At 47.7% G+C, this 16,109-nt stretch overlaps 1 protein-coding gene across 2 annotated transcripts in view; it reads right to left on the minus strand.

Annotated features, from left to right (window-relative positions):
• Window positions 1–3,832: 3,832 nt before the first annotated feature.
• The window catches only part of TUBGCP3 (tubulin gamma complex associated protein 3), a 76,031-nt gene continuing 63,754 nt past the window's right edge, over window positions 3,833–16,109 (minus strand). The window contains exons 20-22 of one of the 2 annotated variants that reach the window (XM_030314278.1): window positions 14,325–14,465; window positions 11,648–11,825; window positions 3,833–8,876 (exon numbers count right to left, since the gene is read on the minus strand). In XM_030314278.1, the coding sequence (XP_030170138.1) occupies window positions 8,665–8,876; window positions 11,648–11,825; window positions 14,325–14,465 (531 nt within the window). In that variant the 3' untranslated portion in view covers window positions 3,833–8,664. The remainder of the gene's footprint in view (window positions 8,877–11,647; window positions 11,826–14,324; window positions 14,466–16,109) is intronic. The other variant, XM_030314288.1, reaches the window with a different exon arrangement.

Below are 16,109 nucleotides of genomic sequence, written 5' to 3' on the forward strand. Positions count from 1 at the left end.
AAATCAATAACAAAATGACAAGAAAACAAAACTCTCCCAAAAGTACAAAAGACAAAAACATGCAATTCAAAAAATGGGAAAATTCAATAGCCAGCAAATACATCAAATCACATCCAACCTCATTACTAGCTAAGAAATATAAATTAAAGCCATGAGATACCATCATACTGCAGCCAGACTGGCATTAAAATCTAGTGATGACTGTAAAAGCCAAAAATTGCAAATAACCCAAACATTCATTAAGAATAAAAGGGCTGAATAAACTGTGGTATGTTCAAAAACCGGAGTGACACACAGAAGTAAGTGAACTTCAGTTACTGCTCAAGGTGTCCATTATCAACACACTTAAGTTATGGGCACCAGTATGCCCTCACACATAAAGTGTTGAATTACAGATCCCATCAACAATCTGTTATTCTTAGCAATGCAAATGCAGGTGGTAAAATTACAGGGGAAAGGGGTGAGTGACAGAGTCAGGAAAGGTCACAGGAGGCTCCTACATTGGTAGAAATGCTCTAGATGTTAAACTAGAAGGTAGGAACATGGCTTCTGGCTTTGCAGTTAATCTTTAAACTTGACATGTCATAAACATATGCAGAGATTAATTACACAGAAAAAAATCTGCATCACCAAAAGCTGCTTCTCTTAAAAAATAGTAACTCTAGGGGCGTCTGGGTGGCTCAGTCGGTTAAGCGTCCGACTTTGGCTCAGGTCACGATCTCACGGTCCGTGAGTTCGAGCCCCGCGTCGGGCTCTGGGCTGACGGCTCAGAGCCTGGAGCCTGCTTCCGATTCTTTGTCTCCCTCTCTCTCTGCCCCTCCCCCGTTCATGCTCTGTCTCTCTCTGTCTCAAAAATAAATAAAAAAAAAAAGTTAAAAAAAAAATAGTAACTCTAAAAACGTGACAAACCAGCACTCCAGTGAAACAGCTCGTCAAAATCATCTTGCCAAATGCAGCGATCAATTCTCTACCAGAATCTAATTCTGCCTTTCAGCAGCATGCAAAAGAGTTGACCACTCTTTTCCTGCAACACTCTTCCCTCGGGTTCTGCGACACCTCAATGCTCCTGCTCAGCCTCTAAATATTGGGCATACTTGAGGCTGAGTCCTGGATCATCTTCTCTACACCCTCTTCGGGGTAACTTCACTAAAACCCATTCCTTCAAATGCTCTGTATATGCTGATGATCCCCAAATGTTTAACTCTAGCTGTGACCTCTCCTCTGAATCCCAGACTCATAAATCCAGAGTTCACTTCTCTGATGCTCTATCCTATAGCCTCTAGCTGCCTTGGCCTCCCAGGACAACCACCTCCACTGAAGTTAGAGACATTTCCATGCTCTGCCTAGGTTCCCCCTCCCTGCACTGCAGACTTTCTCCAGGAAGTAAGTTAGGGGTCACCTCAGGTTGTTTCGCAAATCTCCCAGGTATCAGGGCTCTCCATTGCCAGGAGTACATTGTCTCCATTGCAACCTGTTGTCTGGTTTCCCTGGTTGTGTTTGGTTTGGTTTGTATCAGGCAGAATACATCTGGTCTCTATTATTCCACCTTGGCCAAAAATGGCAGCCCTCCCTCTTTAATAACTCTGAAAGTGCAAATTAGTACATCATAAATGTTAATAAATGTTTGGTGAATGAAGTATCTAACTTTAAAACCACTGAGTACAAAGAAGGGTGTCTCAGCAGTGAGAAAAAACAAATAGCAAGATGGTAGGCTTAACCCCAACTGCACAAATAACCACATTAAAGGTAAATAGCCTAGAAATCCCAATTAAATACAGAGATTTTATATTGGATTAAAAAAACAAACATAAGTGTGGCCCAACTATATGCTGTCTACAAGATGTCCACTTTATTTATTTTATTTTATTTTAGAGAAAGAGAGCATGAGTGGGGGAGAAAGGCAGAGGGGGAGGGAGAAGGACAGAGAAAATCCTTTTTTTTTTTTTTAAAGTTTATTTATTTATTTTGAGAAAGAGACAGAACAAGCAGGGGAGGGGCAGCAAGAAGAGACAGAAGCCCAAGCAGGCTCCGCACCATCAGTGCAGAGTCTGATGGGGGCTCAAACCTACAAACTGTTAAGATCATGACCCAAGCCAACATCAAGAGTCAAACACTTAACCGGCTGCACCATCCAGGGACCCCAAGAGTGAGAGAATGTTAAGCAGGCTCCATGCCCAGCACAGACCCCAATGCGGGGCTCAATTCCACAACACTGGGATCATTACCTGAGCCTAAATCAAGAGTCAGATGATCAACTGCCTGAGCCACCCAGGTGCCCCAAAATATCCACTTTAAATATAAAGCCACACATATGCTATATATGAAAGAATGGAAAAGATATACCATGCTAACACAAATCAAAAGAAAGCTGGAGTGGTTGTAATACAGACAAAGTATGTTTCAAAGCAAAGAGTATTACCAGAGATTGTGAGGGTCACTTTACAATGATAAAAGGGGTCCGTTCATCCAGGAATTATAACAATCCTAAATACTTATGAACCTAACAACAGAGCTTCAAAATACATAAAGCAAAAACTGAGAGAAATGCATAAGACAAATTCATGATTATAGTGAAAAGATTGCAACACCCCCTCTCTCAACAAATAGGAAAAGTAGACAAAAGTTAGTGCAAGTGCAAAAGACTTAAGCCAACCACCTTAACCTAACGGAATTCATAGAACACCACAAAACATCAGAATAAACATCCTTTTAATGTGTACCCGGAACACTTGCCAAGATAAGCCCTCTCTAGAGTCATAAAACAAATCTCAGTAAATTTAAATGGATTCACCACAGTGGGATTACATTATACATCAAAAACAGAAAGGTACCTGAAAAATCCATAACAATTTGGAAACAAAATAACAAACTTCTAAATAACCCATAGGTCAAAGAATTAACCAAAAGGGAAATTTGGAAAGTATTTTAAAAGAACAAAAATGAAAGAACGTATTCAAATTTGTTGATTGAAACAGAAAGATCTTAAATCAATTACCTTATCTTCCATCTCAAGGAAAGAAAACAAAAGAAAAGCTCAGTAAGCAGAAGAAATAACAAAGATCAGAGTAGAAATCAGTAAAATATAAAGCAGAAAACAATGGGGGGAAATCAATGGCAACAAAAGCTGCTCATCTGAGATGATGAAACTGATTAATCTCTAGCCAGATACGTGGGGAGGAGAGACAAGCCTACCATGCAGAAGAAATTTCAAATAATTTTTGTAGATACTCTCCCCTCAAAGGAGGGAGAGCAAAGCCCCTCTCCGCTAAGTGTGGGTTGCACCAGCGACCTCCCCCTAAAGGGCACAGAATGAAAAAGAGGGTAAAGGGGTAACTTCGCAGGGAAGGATGCCATCTCAGGCAGGCGACCAGGGTCGGCACCCACAGTGATAAGCCATGTAGACAGTGTGCACCCTGGATTCCCTGAGAGCAGAAGGGCACTTCTGGGGTCTTCCTCCCTGAATTCATAATCCCAGTCTAACCATACGACATCAGACAAAACCCAATTGAGGGACATTCTACAAAATATCTGACCAGTACTCTTAAAACTGGATAATAGAAAAACAAGAAAAACCTGAGAAAAATGTCACAACCAAAAGGAGCCTAAGGAGACAAGAAAACTAAATGTCATGTGATGCCCAGAATGGACAGAGGTCCTGAATGGACAGGTGCTCGTTATGGACAGGTGTCCTGAATAGAACAGTAAAAACATCCAGCAGAAACATACAGGAGATGCACAGGTAATTTATAGTTTTCTAGTAGCAATGTTTAAAATGTAAAAAAAAAAAAAAAAAAAGAAAAAAAAAAAGAAAGAAAAGAAAAAACTGGCAAAATTAATTTTAATATATTTTATTTAAGCAAACATATACAAAATATCACTTCAACATGTAACTGTATGAAAAAATATGGACCTATTTTACATTCCTTTTTTCATACTAAATATTTGGGATTTGCAGTGTATTTTACACTTACACATATCTCAGTGCAGAGTAGGCACTTTTCAAGTGCTCAACACCTGTGATGGACAGGCAGATCTAAATTAATAGCTACAATCTAAAGTTGACAGCAATTGGAAACTACTATAATCACGGTGAGGACTCTTGGTTAATTGCAGGCTAATACACAGATATCGCTTCCTCTGACAAGTTTCAATTTGTGGTTAAAATGACAGCAAAAAAGCAGTAGCAGCTTTGCTAGGATTCTCTACATACTCATTTGTCCAGTCTTTTCCCTGCAAACTATACCTGTGGGAGACTCTGTCCACACCACGGACAGAAATAAAAATCTCTATGCTGACGAGCACAGAGCCTGGGGGGTGCTTAAGTCTTTTAAAAAGGCCTAAACAGGGAGAATATATTTGTAAATCACCTATATGATAAAAGACTTACATCCAGATATATATAAAGAATTCTCAAAACTCTGTAAGAAAACAACGAACCCAATAAAACATGGGAAAATATCTTGACAGACACAATTTCATGGCAGATGAGCCCATGGAAACACACTTGGTGTCATTAGACCCCAGAGACACGCAAGTTAAAACCACAGTGAAAGGCCAGCACACACCCATGAGAACATCTGAATTTAAGAGGCTGTTCCTCCTGCAGCGTGGACAAGGATGCGAGGACACTGGAGCTCTGGCTCATGGGCCCTGCCTCGCCGGCCAGGCTCTGAGACATGAGATGTAAACGTGTGAGGTGTGGACGGCTAGCCGTGCCCTGTCCTAGCCACCAGGACGTGAAGGACGGGAAGGACGTGAAGGACGTGAAGGCCTTTATCCACAGACTCCGCCACAGCTGTTCACAGCAGCTTTACTTACAACAAATGCTGGAAACAAGGTAAATGGTCAACAGGTGAATGTGTTTCCTTGTGTGATGGGAGTTAAAAGCTCTTGCTTAAAATTTTTTCCCAGTGGTTTGCCCCAAACCATTCCACGTACCCGAAGTAACCCTTCACACACTCTAAAGACCCAAAAGTTCTCGTCTGTGGGTGTCTCTTTCTGTTCTTGTGTCCTACCGCTTTTACATAGTAGCATTACATTTTTTGATACATGGTTTGACAAATCTGTGTATCTATTATTCTTCCTTTTCAGAAACTAACAACTGAGAAAAAAGCAAACTTCCCACAAATTTTGAACTGTAACTATATCCACAGTCAGAATAAGACAATCACAGCCTGGTTAGGAATTAATGAAACGGAAAATGCACTCCGTGAAAGCCTGTGATGTAATGCAAAGCAGAGAATGATTCAGTCACAAACACAATGAGAAAAAGAAATTCCATACGTTTTCAATTCAGGAAAAAATAAACCAAAAGAGGAAGAGGAACATATTAAATACAGAATAGTAATTTAAAAATAAAGCAAAAAATGGCATCTATGCATAGTCAAATGATAATATCAAGAGATAACTCTTGAAAGACAGAGCCATGATCACACTGGGAAGGTGACCAGAAAGAAAAAAGAAAGCACGAGTACGTAACACCGAGAACTAAGGAGCTAGAACTGAAACGTGAGTATTTCAATTACCATAAAGGCATCTACTTAACCATTCATGCCAACAACCTTGACAGCCTAAATGAAAACACGTGATTTCCTAGAAAGAAAAAGGAACCTGGAATTCAGAACCACAGTAGACTAGGAAAAAAGGCTGTTTATGACACACGCACCAAGACGTGTCCGGTGATGACACTGCTGAAACCGAGCAGGGTCCTTGGGAGGAATAATCACGACTTCAGGACCACAATCTTGACACAGCCAGAGCATCCGGCATCTTCTCCCCACCAGGTCAGAGTCTAACAGACCCAAGCGACTCCGCCCAAGTCACCAACACACAAGGGAGCACCTCCGCCTTTTACGTAGGCGCTGCCCTCCCTTGATTACCTCCATACATCTGCAAATACTGCCGTTCCTGAAGCGTAAGTTCCTCCGTGCTGTTCCGCATCCCTCATCCACTTACATGCGCACGAGCAGGGTGGTGAGTCCTTCTCGCCCACTGAGGCCCAGACGGCCATGCTCAGCTCTACACAGGTCTGCCGGGAAGCCTGGTGGGAGGCCTGTCCTCCCTGCTTGCGGCCACAGCGTCCACACCAACGTTCCCAGCGCTGAGGAGCCGTGCTCACGGGGAGGCCACTAGCCGGCCAGCTCCTTGTCCTCAGACCTCGGGTGCTGGTTTCTGGGAACACTCGTCCCTTCACGTAGACTTTGTGCCTCGTGACTCATTCTGAGTATGACTGTGCCTATTTGATACAAGTGCTTTTTTCCGAGTCAGATTTTCATGTTGGCTGTCCCATGGTGTCCCATAAAGCCTGGACACGTTCTCCATAGGGCTGGGAGAGTTCCCTTGGTGACAAATGTGTACGCATGAAGGAAAGGTGCCCCCTGCCCCAGCTTGTCAAACCTGCTAACCCAACAGGACTCAAGAGAGGCAAGTCCTGAGCAGAGACAAGCTGTGCCTGCAGCCTGGCACCTGACCTGACCCGGGCGGTAAGAGGTGTCCCCAGTGACAGGAAAGCTGGGCTGGGCTCCCTGGAGCTGCCCGGGGCGAAAGGCGTCAGCACACCAGACACAGGAGCTCCATTCATCAAGAACGTGCCCAGAGCCTGACTAGATGCACACAGTTCTGTCCGATCTACACGACAGGCCTGAAAGGTCAGCACCACTACCGTTCTCCGGGTGAAGCAGCAGTGGCCCTCCCAGAGCCACGCCGGTACCTGCCTCCAGGGATGACTCACCGCTCCAGCGGGCTCTCCCACCTCAACCACCCCATGGGGAGCCCCGACTCATCACTGAGGAGACCAGCTCTGTGACAGGTCTGCCGGGTAACAGGACGTCCCCAGTGGGGTCTGAAACAACCTGGACCGCCAGCTCCCCTGTGGTTGCCACCTCCACGGTTCTGACCAGGGACCCCCCCACCCCGGGGAGGCCCCTCAGAAAGCACCTCCATAACCCACTCATCACTTCCTCCTAAGCTCAAACGGAGTTTTAGTCACCAAATCTGGATTAGCATTTTCCAGAGTGGCTCCTAAGGGAGATTAGAAGAGAAATGCTTTAAATAAAATAAAAACAGGTTCCGAGGTCAACAATCTTAGGGAAATTTCTCTGGGAGATACAGGTAACCCCTGCTTTTCAAAAGCCCCCATCACGCCACTTGGCTTTCACAAAAGGCCCACATCAGTGCCTGTCTGGAAAGGATCTTCCAGAGCATTCAGGGCTGGCTTTGCAGCCCAGCACCCTTGGGGGACTGTGCTCCCATCGTTCTGCTCAGCAGCCAGCCAGAGTTCTGCACCGCGTCTGCCGGCACCCGGGCCTTCTCTCGATCCTGTGCCTCTTCCAGCAAGATGCGTCCTGAGAAAAGCCTAAGAAAGGTCGCTTTGGGGCGGGGGGGGGGGGGGGCAGACACTCCTCCATACACGTCACAGCGGGCTGCTACTTTGCTCTCCTCCGTCTCGGCTCACGGAAGTTCTCACGGGAGGACCACTCTGGACACGGCACTCCCTCGCTCCTGGGAAGCGTTCCGGGACAAAACCCTGCTCCAAACTCCAATTTTAGAAACTTTTAACCTAAACTACACTGCTCTCCTACAACGTTCAGATGCACTCTGCAGAGCGGGGACCCCCCAAGAGCCCTGGGGAACTGGGTGGGACAGCAGAGCGAGCTATGAGGGCAGCGCCAGCCCTGAGAGGTGGCCGCCCCCCTCCGCACCAAAGGGCACGCAGGCTGCGTCCTAGGTGTCACCCTCGTCCCCACGTGTGCCCTGCCACCTGGCGAGGGACCAGCTCTCCTCACAGCTGCTCCATTCAGGGAGGAACCGATACAGCTGAAAGACTGCTTTTAATTTTCTAAGTTTCACTTATGCAACATAATAAAGGCGGATTTATGTGACTTGATGACGTTTTTACAAAAAACAGTTCCCCACACCTGGTCAGTATATAAATATTTACAATGAAAAAATAGGCAAGGGAAAAGGAAGCCTTCCGTATTCATGTCAGTTTCTTTAAAATGCTCATCAGAATTTGAAAATAAAATAGTTCGTTCACTCTCTAGTCTCTATTTACATCGTCCCGACGGCTGAGGAAATCTGGGCTTGAGGGTGGCTGTTCAGATCACCGGGACGTCCTACACTATTTTAGAGTAGTTATCTGAAAGAGTAAATTAAATATAAAAATGTAAACTTTGAAAGAAGGATAAACGTGTAAACGTTCTTACAGAAGTTGACATTTTACACACTACAGACCAAAATAAAATGCTCTGTATATTTTCTTAGCAGGGACATTCTGTTTCAATTGAACTTGATCATATAACAAAAATTGCCTCTAAGGAGGAGGTTAAAAAAATAGCAAGAACAAAATTACCATCTTAAGTGATGAACATCCATTTGCTCTAATTTTCTCTAAAAGCAACAGGGATTTCTCAAAAAGTGACAAATATAAATTATATCATGGAGAGCTTAAGAAGCCTCAACGAAGTATGGTATCTCGTAAATACGAAGACGTTAAAAAACAAACTTGAGTAGTGCAAACGGGCCTGTGTAACTCGGTGACGTTACAAATACATCCACTCCGTGTGTGACGACAAGATTTGGATGTGACAGATGCCGTGCCCCCAGGAGCTTCAGAGGCTCGTGGGCAGCACGCCGGCGGCCTCGCGGGTTCGCACACGAGCGTGTTCACCTCGACCCGCAGTCCCCGGCACAGGCGGCGCCAGGGGATATGGGAGGGCTCACGCGTGAGAGCCACGCCGCCCGCGGGAGCCCAGGGACACCCGCAGCCTCGGCTCTCGGGCCTCGTAGTGTTCGTTGAAGTCCAGCCTGAAGCTCAGGAAGCGCAGGCTCTCGTCGGAGCTGGTCGTCAGCAGCACCAGGAACTGCTGCACCACACCCTGGGGACAGGAAAGGAACAGGCACGTCAGTGGGGGCCCGCCCCCGTGGCCTCAGTGGGCTGGGGTTTCTGTTCACACCCACAGTCCTGCATAAACCCCCACTGCGGCAGGCGTCCCAAAGGAGGGCAGGGTGTGGGGAGGAGATGCCCATGGGCACAGATACAAATGTTCTATCAATTGATTTTATTTAAAAGAACCAACACGTTTCCCTTTCTGCCCTAAGTTCTGTAAGAATATACAAAGCACTGAAGCTTCTGATGTTCAAACAGCCTATTCTTTTTATTATGTTTAACCTTACGCTCTTAGAAATGTACCCTTCTTTTTGATGTTTATTTCCGAGAGAGACAGAGACAGAAAGAGAGAGAGACAGAGCACGAGCAGGGGAGGGGCAGAGGGAGAGGGAGACACGGAATCCGAAGCAGGCTCCAGGCTCCGAGCTATCAGCACAGAGCCGGACGTGGGGCTCAAACTCAAGAACCGTGAGATCATGACCTGAGCCGAAGGCGGACACTTAACCGACTGAGTCCCCCAGGAGCCACTTTTTATTTTAAATACAAAACCCAGAGTTACATTTTCATCTTTCCCTTGAGTTATTTAGAGGCCTGAATCATAAAGCCCTCACAGGAAAGCACAAGGCAAACATGAGGAAGGACCAGCCTCTAAGGCACAACCATCAGCTCCCAGGCTGAGTCTCCTTCCTGAAGATTCACAGGCGGAGTGTGGAGCATCACCTCCTTATCGAGGGGCTTTGTAAACGTGAGGGGACATGACTGTCCTCAAACCTTCAGACGTCAAAACCCAGCTACTTCTCTGCAGGGTGGAGTCACTTAGGAGCACAAACCCCACCGTCAGGTTCCTGAGTCACAGCCAGCAGGCGTGTGTCCGTCGAGCAGGTGAGGTTTGTCCCCACGCCTGCAGACCCGCAGGAGGTCTCATGTACAGAGAAGTCCTCGCTGAAACACCACATGCCACAGTCCTCCCAACCCCCAACAGCACCTCGGTCCCTGTCCTTGCTCCTGGGGACTCGGGCATGTGACACCAAGGGACACACACCTGAGCTGGCGCACAGCAGCGCGCTGTGGACACCCGTATCATTCTGGGAAACAGAGGGCTTCAGAGACAGTCTCTAAGCAATTCTATCACAAAAATATAAACAGTGGCTCCTTGCTGGGCAACAAAACAGACGTGTGAAGGTCGCTACAGGGACATATGAGGGACAGGTCTGTGCTCAGGCTGGGGACTCCAGTCATGGCTCAAAAGCAGAACATGATGGTGGCTGTTGATGCCCTGCTGTTTCCATAATTCAGAGAACAGAAGAGGACTTTTCTGTTAAGGGAAAAGAAATCCCAATGGCCATGATTTAGAAAGAAGATTAAGACTGTAATTTCAGTAAAACTGGGATTATACAGATTAAGATTCCTTTTCAAAAATGTATTAACTCTCTCAGGAAATATGTAATCACCCCTATCTCTTTGAGAAACAAGCATGGGGACAGACATTTTCAAGATTTCTCTGCAGCAGATACACAACTCTCTTAATAGTAGCAGTGCACCTGCAGGCTCAGTCAGTTCACTGTCCGACTCTTGATCTCAGCTCAGGTCATGATTCCAGGGTGGTGGGATAGAGCCCCATGTTGGGCTCTGTGCTGAGTATGGAGCCTGCTTGAGATTCTCTCTCTCTCTCTCTCTCTCTCTCTCTCTGTCCCTCTCCCCTGCTTGTGCTCTCTCTCCAAAATTAAAAAAAATTTTTTGAATTAAAAAAATAATATGGAGCTGGCCATTAGGTATCCATTGTTTTTAAGTTTATTCATTCATTTTCAGAGAGAGAGTGAGTACGAGCAGGGGAGGGACAGAGAGAAAGGGAGAGAGAGAATCCCAAGCAGGCACCATGCTGGCAGTGCAGAGCCTGATGTGGGGCTTGAACCCATAAACCGTGAGATTGTGACCTGGGCCAAAATCAATATTCAGACACTCAACAGACTGAGCCCCTCAGGTGCCCGTAGATGTCCATTTTTAAGAAATGTGCATACATGCTATTTCTGCACACGGAGGTCAAGTAGGTATTTCATTATGAAAACAGTATCCGGTGAAGATACTTTTGCACTGAACACAACCCCATCATCGTTAGAAAACATATTTTCAACAAACGCGCAACAGTCACTAACGTCAGAGGAAGACACTTGGGAAAGGGACAAAGTCTTTCCCCGCCCACGTCACGCGGAAGACCGCCATCATAAGTGTGAGGGCATGGGAAGAAACTAGATGCCCATGAACAGGTGGCACCTTCGTGCAAAATCCTGAACCACGTGGAGACATTAGCACACAAATATGTAATTTTCAAAGGTTTTAATGTCAATGCTCGATTTGTCTTATTAGTTACCAGCAACCAAATGTAAAAATTCTTCACAAAATCTTTTCACCTGTATCTCCATCACTAAAATCACACTGAGAACAGACGGAACCAGAAGGCAAAACCACCACAGGCATAAAAGGCAGAGCCCATGGACTCTGGGCCTCGGCGTCTCTCTCAGCCTCCCGGGGCTGTGTGCCGAGTCCAGCGCCCGCTGCCCTGCAAGCCCGGCTCCTCCACAGCCCCCCGCACACCCACGGTGCCCTCCGGCCTCACACCGGCCCTCCCAGAGCCCCCGCCCACCGCCGACACCACCGGAACCCTCCCAGCATTGGGGGTGAGCCCAGGGTCCCTGGGAAGGTCACAGCCAAGACTGGGCACCACCCTGGGTGGAGGGTGGACCGAAAGGACTGTGTTCTAACCATTCTGATGGCAACGGTCTACTGCAGGAACACACCAGTGTGGTCCGGGCCCTGCCAGCACCTGGTAGAAATGGGCCAGTATCCGCAGCTGCGAGCACATTTTCGGGATAGATTCTCGAAACTCTTGAATCCTCCTGTTCTCCTCCTCCTCCTCTGCTGCCGTCACTCCCCACCGGCCCTAAAGAATGGGAAGGACCAGATGAAATTAAAATATGGGTGCGAGAAGCCGCCAGGGAGGACGGGGCTAGAAAGGGAGGGCGGGGAGAGGCGTGCTTCCCGCGTCCTTGTGCTGCCGCTGAGCACGGACATTTTCCATCAGCACACATGGGCACAGAGAACGCCCTCACGCTTAGTGACTACGGTTTTACAGTGCGTACGTAGCACATGACACTTCCGATAATTCGTCAAGCCAAGCAGCCTCTCGCGCAGAGCAATGCACCAGTCCATCACTGCGTGCTTTCTCAGCACAGATAGCATGCACAAAGGGGGGCCGACTGGCCCAAAGTGGGAGCCCGTGAGCCCTTGACGGTGGTGGGAACACCTCTCGCTACTTCTCCTAAGCATGCCGGCTCTTTCTGCACTGGAAATAGACCTACTTCTGGTTCTAAGAGACTGTTCTCAATGGGCGGTGAGTCTAACTAAAGGGCTTTGCAGCCGGCCTGCACAGGAAGTAGTGTAGGAACTCAGTTTATCAGTGGGAACGCATCCTGGTAAGACAACGATGAAACACTGGTTTCTCTTACAGCTGCTCTTTCTGTGTCCTCTGGAAGCTTTAGCACGTCACCCTTCCTGTTCAGACTCAGCCCACCGTGCTGCCTGTGAGTGTGAGGCAGGGCCAAGCCACAGCTGCCTGACTCCACCTACTGACAACCCATCGCCCACTGTCCTCAGTCGGGAACTGACGGTCCCAGGAGGCGTAGGGCCGTTTCTGGATGTCTCTCTGCTCACAACTGCCCGTGGCGGCGCCAACACCGTCCTGCTCCCTGCCGTGTTTTCACGGCTAAGTCCCGAGTGCTCAGGTTACTCAACGTCTCTTCTCTGCACACCATGCCCTACATATTTCCACATCAACTGTAGAGTTGGTTTATCATTTCTTACCGAAAGAAAAAAAAGTATGAAGGCCCACAAAAATCCCAGAACTGCTGGGATCAGAACCGGGATGGAACTGAGTCGGTTCTCCAATCCACGAATACAACATATTCCACTTAGGGGCCCTTTACGATCTCTGTGACGCAGCAGTTCGCAGACCTTGTTTGCCAAGGGCCAGGGGGCACACAGCGTGGGGTCTGTGGGCCGCCAGGCCGACACCATCATGGCGCTGCCACCAGCCCATGCGGACAGCCACGGACGGCTGCTCCAACACAACTCCGTCTGCAGGAACACTCAGGAGGCCGGGCCCCCGTCCTCGCGCACAGTCTCTTGAACACCACAGTGACCCTAGGTCCAAGTGACTGCTTCTGCAGTTATTTTGCCCACTGGATTTAAATAATTTCTCTGAGACAGTTCGAGCTTTCAGCCGTCCTACGGTATCCCTAAGCACATCTGAATGAAACACACCGAATAGTCCTGACTCATTATGTAGATGCGTTCCACTCCGGTGCTGATGGCTTACAGTCTGGAGAGAGAACATTCAACTCCCACACAACTGGCCGCCCCGCTACTACAAGAATGTGAAAATCCCAAGGACTGATTTTTGCAGATTTTATATAGTTTAGTAATTCTCGAGAAGGGTAGATTCTGCAGGGCTGTGGCCAGCTTTACAAATCACAGCAGTAACTAGATTTTACTGAATGCTTCCTAAACGCTAAGTCACTGGCGTGCATGACACACGCCGACAGGTCACCACAGGGTCTTACTTAGCGTCACTCCCCTTTCATAGACAAGGAGACCTGCTCTGGAGAAGTCAAGCCACCCAGAAGGACACCACCAGTGAGCACGGCCAGGGTGTAGTCTTTGGTCGGTCTGGCACCCGGGCGTGCCTGCACATGGGCCAGGCGGCATTTCGGGGTCACACACACACACCCATCTCGGCGGCAGTAGTGGAGCAGGCCTCTTCCTGTTCCCAGAAACCCTGAGGGGACGGCATGTGCTCTAAGTGGTTGTGAGTTTTCCACGTTAAATAGGGTCCTAACACAAATTTTAAGGAAACAGTTAAAAATAAAACTAATCAAACTGTGTCAATTGAAAAATTTGTCACTCAAGAAGAAGCACCTTGAAAAGGTAAAAAATTATACAGATTATATCAGATACAAGAAGTCTCCTAAACAGCCCAACTTGCTCAATAAATCTTCACAATCCAAGGTCACGGAGGACACAAACATACTTTAGGGAGGTCACTGAAAACAGCCATAAGTGCACAACTTAAGTTCCCACGTGGACACACACAGCCACCAGCTCCAGGGGACAGGTGACGCAGAGCTGGGCACCTTTTGCAGAGACGTCAGCACCTCCCTCACGGGATTCCCGCGGGTGCTGTCTTCATTTATTTTCAAGACAGGATGACAGCGATGGTGACCGGTCCCCTGGAGCAGTCAGCACCGCCTCAGGACTCCGCACGCAGGTGTGCGCACGGCGTCAGTTGAACATTTCAGCAGGGAAGTTACCTGTCGTATTCGTGACTATGGTGGCAATAAGCTCATTTTTAAACCTGGTAAACCCCCCGGTGTCACAGCCATACCTCGACTTCATTCTGTTTCTTTTTCTCCTCAAACTGTAATCGTCTCTGTAACTCTTCCAGAGCCGCTCTGTATATCGCATCTTGAGTGTTCTGAAGTTCGATGATCTGATCAAACACGGCTCTTAGTTGATTTAAAAGTGCCTGAGGACAGGAGACAAAGATTTTTCTTTTAACGACTAGAGCCCCAACATGCTCATTCCGAAGTTGTTCCAAAGAACATGGACGAATAGTAAAAAGGCACGAAAAAACAAGATATCAACTCACACCCTCAAAGGGCTCTGCCTGTCAACTCGCGTGTACTGAGCACGCACCATGCGGCACAAGGTCCCGTGTCACCCACACCCTCAGAGCACATCACAAGCCACAGCGCAGCCCCAGGAGCAGAGATACTGCGAGGGCAGAAAGGAACAGGAAAGCAATTCCATTTTCTCCACCCTTTGGAGCCATACACACCCAGACCAGACATGGGAGATATGAGAAAAGAGATTCTTAATGAAATAAAAGAAGAAACAGATTCAGCACAGTTTTTTAAAAATCAGCTCACAGCAGGCACACACGGACGGTCCCACACTGGAAGCCGCCAGTGTTTGGGCCCAGCATCTCCACGCTGCACGGCGCCCTCCACAGGTACCTACGAGATTTCAGGTGGGCTTCTTCCCAGTGCGGCCCCGAAACAGAGCTCAGCAAACATCATTTAGGTAGAAGCCAAAGACACATCCGTGCAAAATGCCACATATGCATCCAAGGTCCAACAGCAAACACAAAGACAACTGGGCCAACGGTGGGGATGGCAGGGGTGCGGGGGGGTGGGATGTGAAACCCAATAAACACAAGTCTTTCACGGACGGACAACAGCGCCCCACGACTGAAGAGGGGCGTCTACTCGATCCTCCGCCAGCTTAGAGTTTTAAAAAACCCATTAACAATTTGAGAGGAAGAAAATGTTGAAATCACAGGAAAAAAATCATGTTAAAACGTAACAGCCACTCATGATTTATCCAAAGCATCTAAGCAAACTAGGACTCAAGGACCCTCTGTAATCTGATAAAGGTCCTGGAAGATCTCCTGGCGACATTGCAGTCAGGGGTGAAAGAAGAAAATGTGTCTTCCATGTCGGGGATGTGGCATGCGTGCTCCTGGTTGACCCAGCTAACATCCTAAGTCAAAAGAGCCAAACATACCCGTGGAAAGGAAGAAACAAAATGGTTTTCCCTATAAAAACGGGACCTACGCGGATCTAGAAACTACTAGGATAAAAAAGCAGACAAAAGAGCAAAATGAAATCGACAGCATCCCTACAGACCAGCCAAACCGCACACACGTACTAAAGGCCTATAAGAGATGTGCAGAATGTTATGGGACAAGATGATGTGACTTTACAGAGAAGCAGAGGAGAAGCCCAAAAGCAAGAGGGGCTCCAAGCTCACGGGCAGGTGGAAGCAGTGAGGCTGACAGGCCCAGCCTACCGCTGCTGGAGAAGCTCGGGTTGGTGAGGACAGGTGCAAGGCCACCGTCACGGCACTGTCTACGGGAGTCACTGCACCCACTCAGACACGCCCCCGCACGGGGCTACTAACTGCTGGGCATGAACCTCACTACCTTGTAGCTGCCCCCAGGGTGAGGACGCCAGGACCCGGGGCAGACACCAGGCTTACCATAAGGCTACTTGTTCTCTTGCTTAATAACAAGAAAGCAAAACAAAAGATGGACGTGGGCTAATCTTTTGTTTTTAAGAAAGATGTATTCGCTACTTAGGAGCGGTTAACTACTGTACGAGGTGACGGA

Source organism: Lynx canadensis, chromosome A1 (assembly GCF_007474595.2).
Source record: "Lynx canadensis isolate LIC74 chromosome A1, mLynCan4.pri.v2, whole genome shotgun sequence".
NCBI classification, from domain to species: Eukaryota; Metazoa; Chordata; class Mammalia; order Carnivora; family Felidae; genus Lynx; species Lynx canadensis.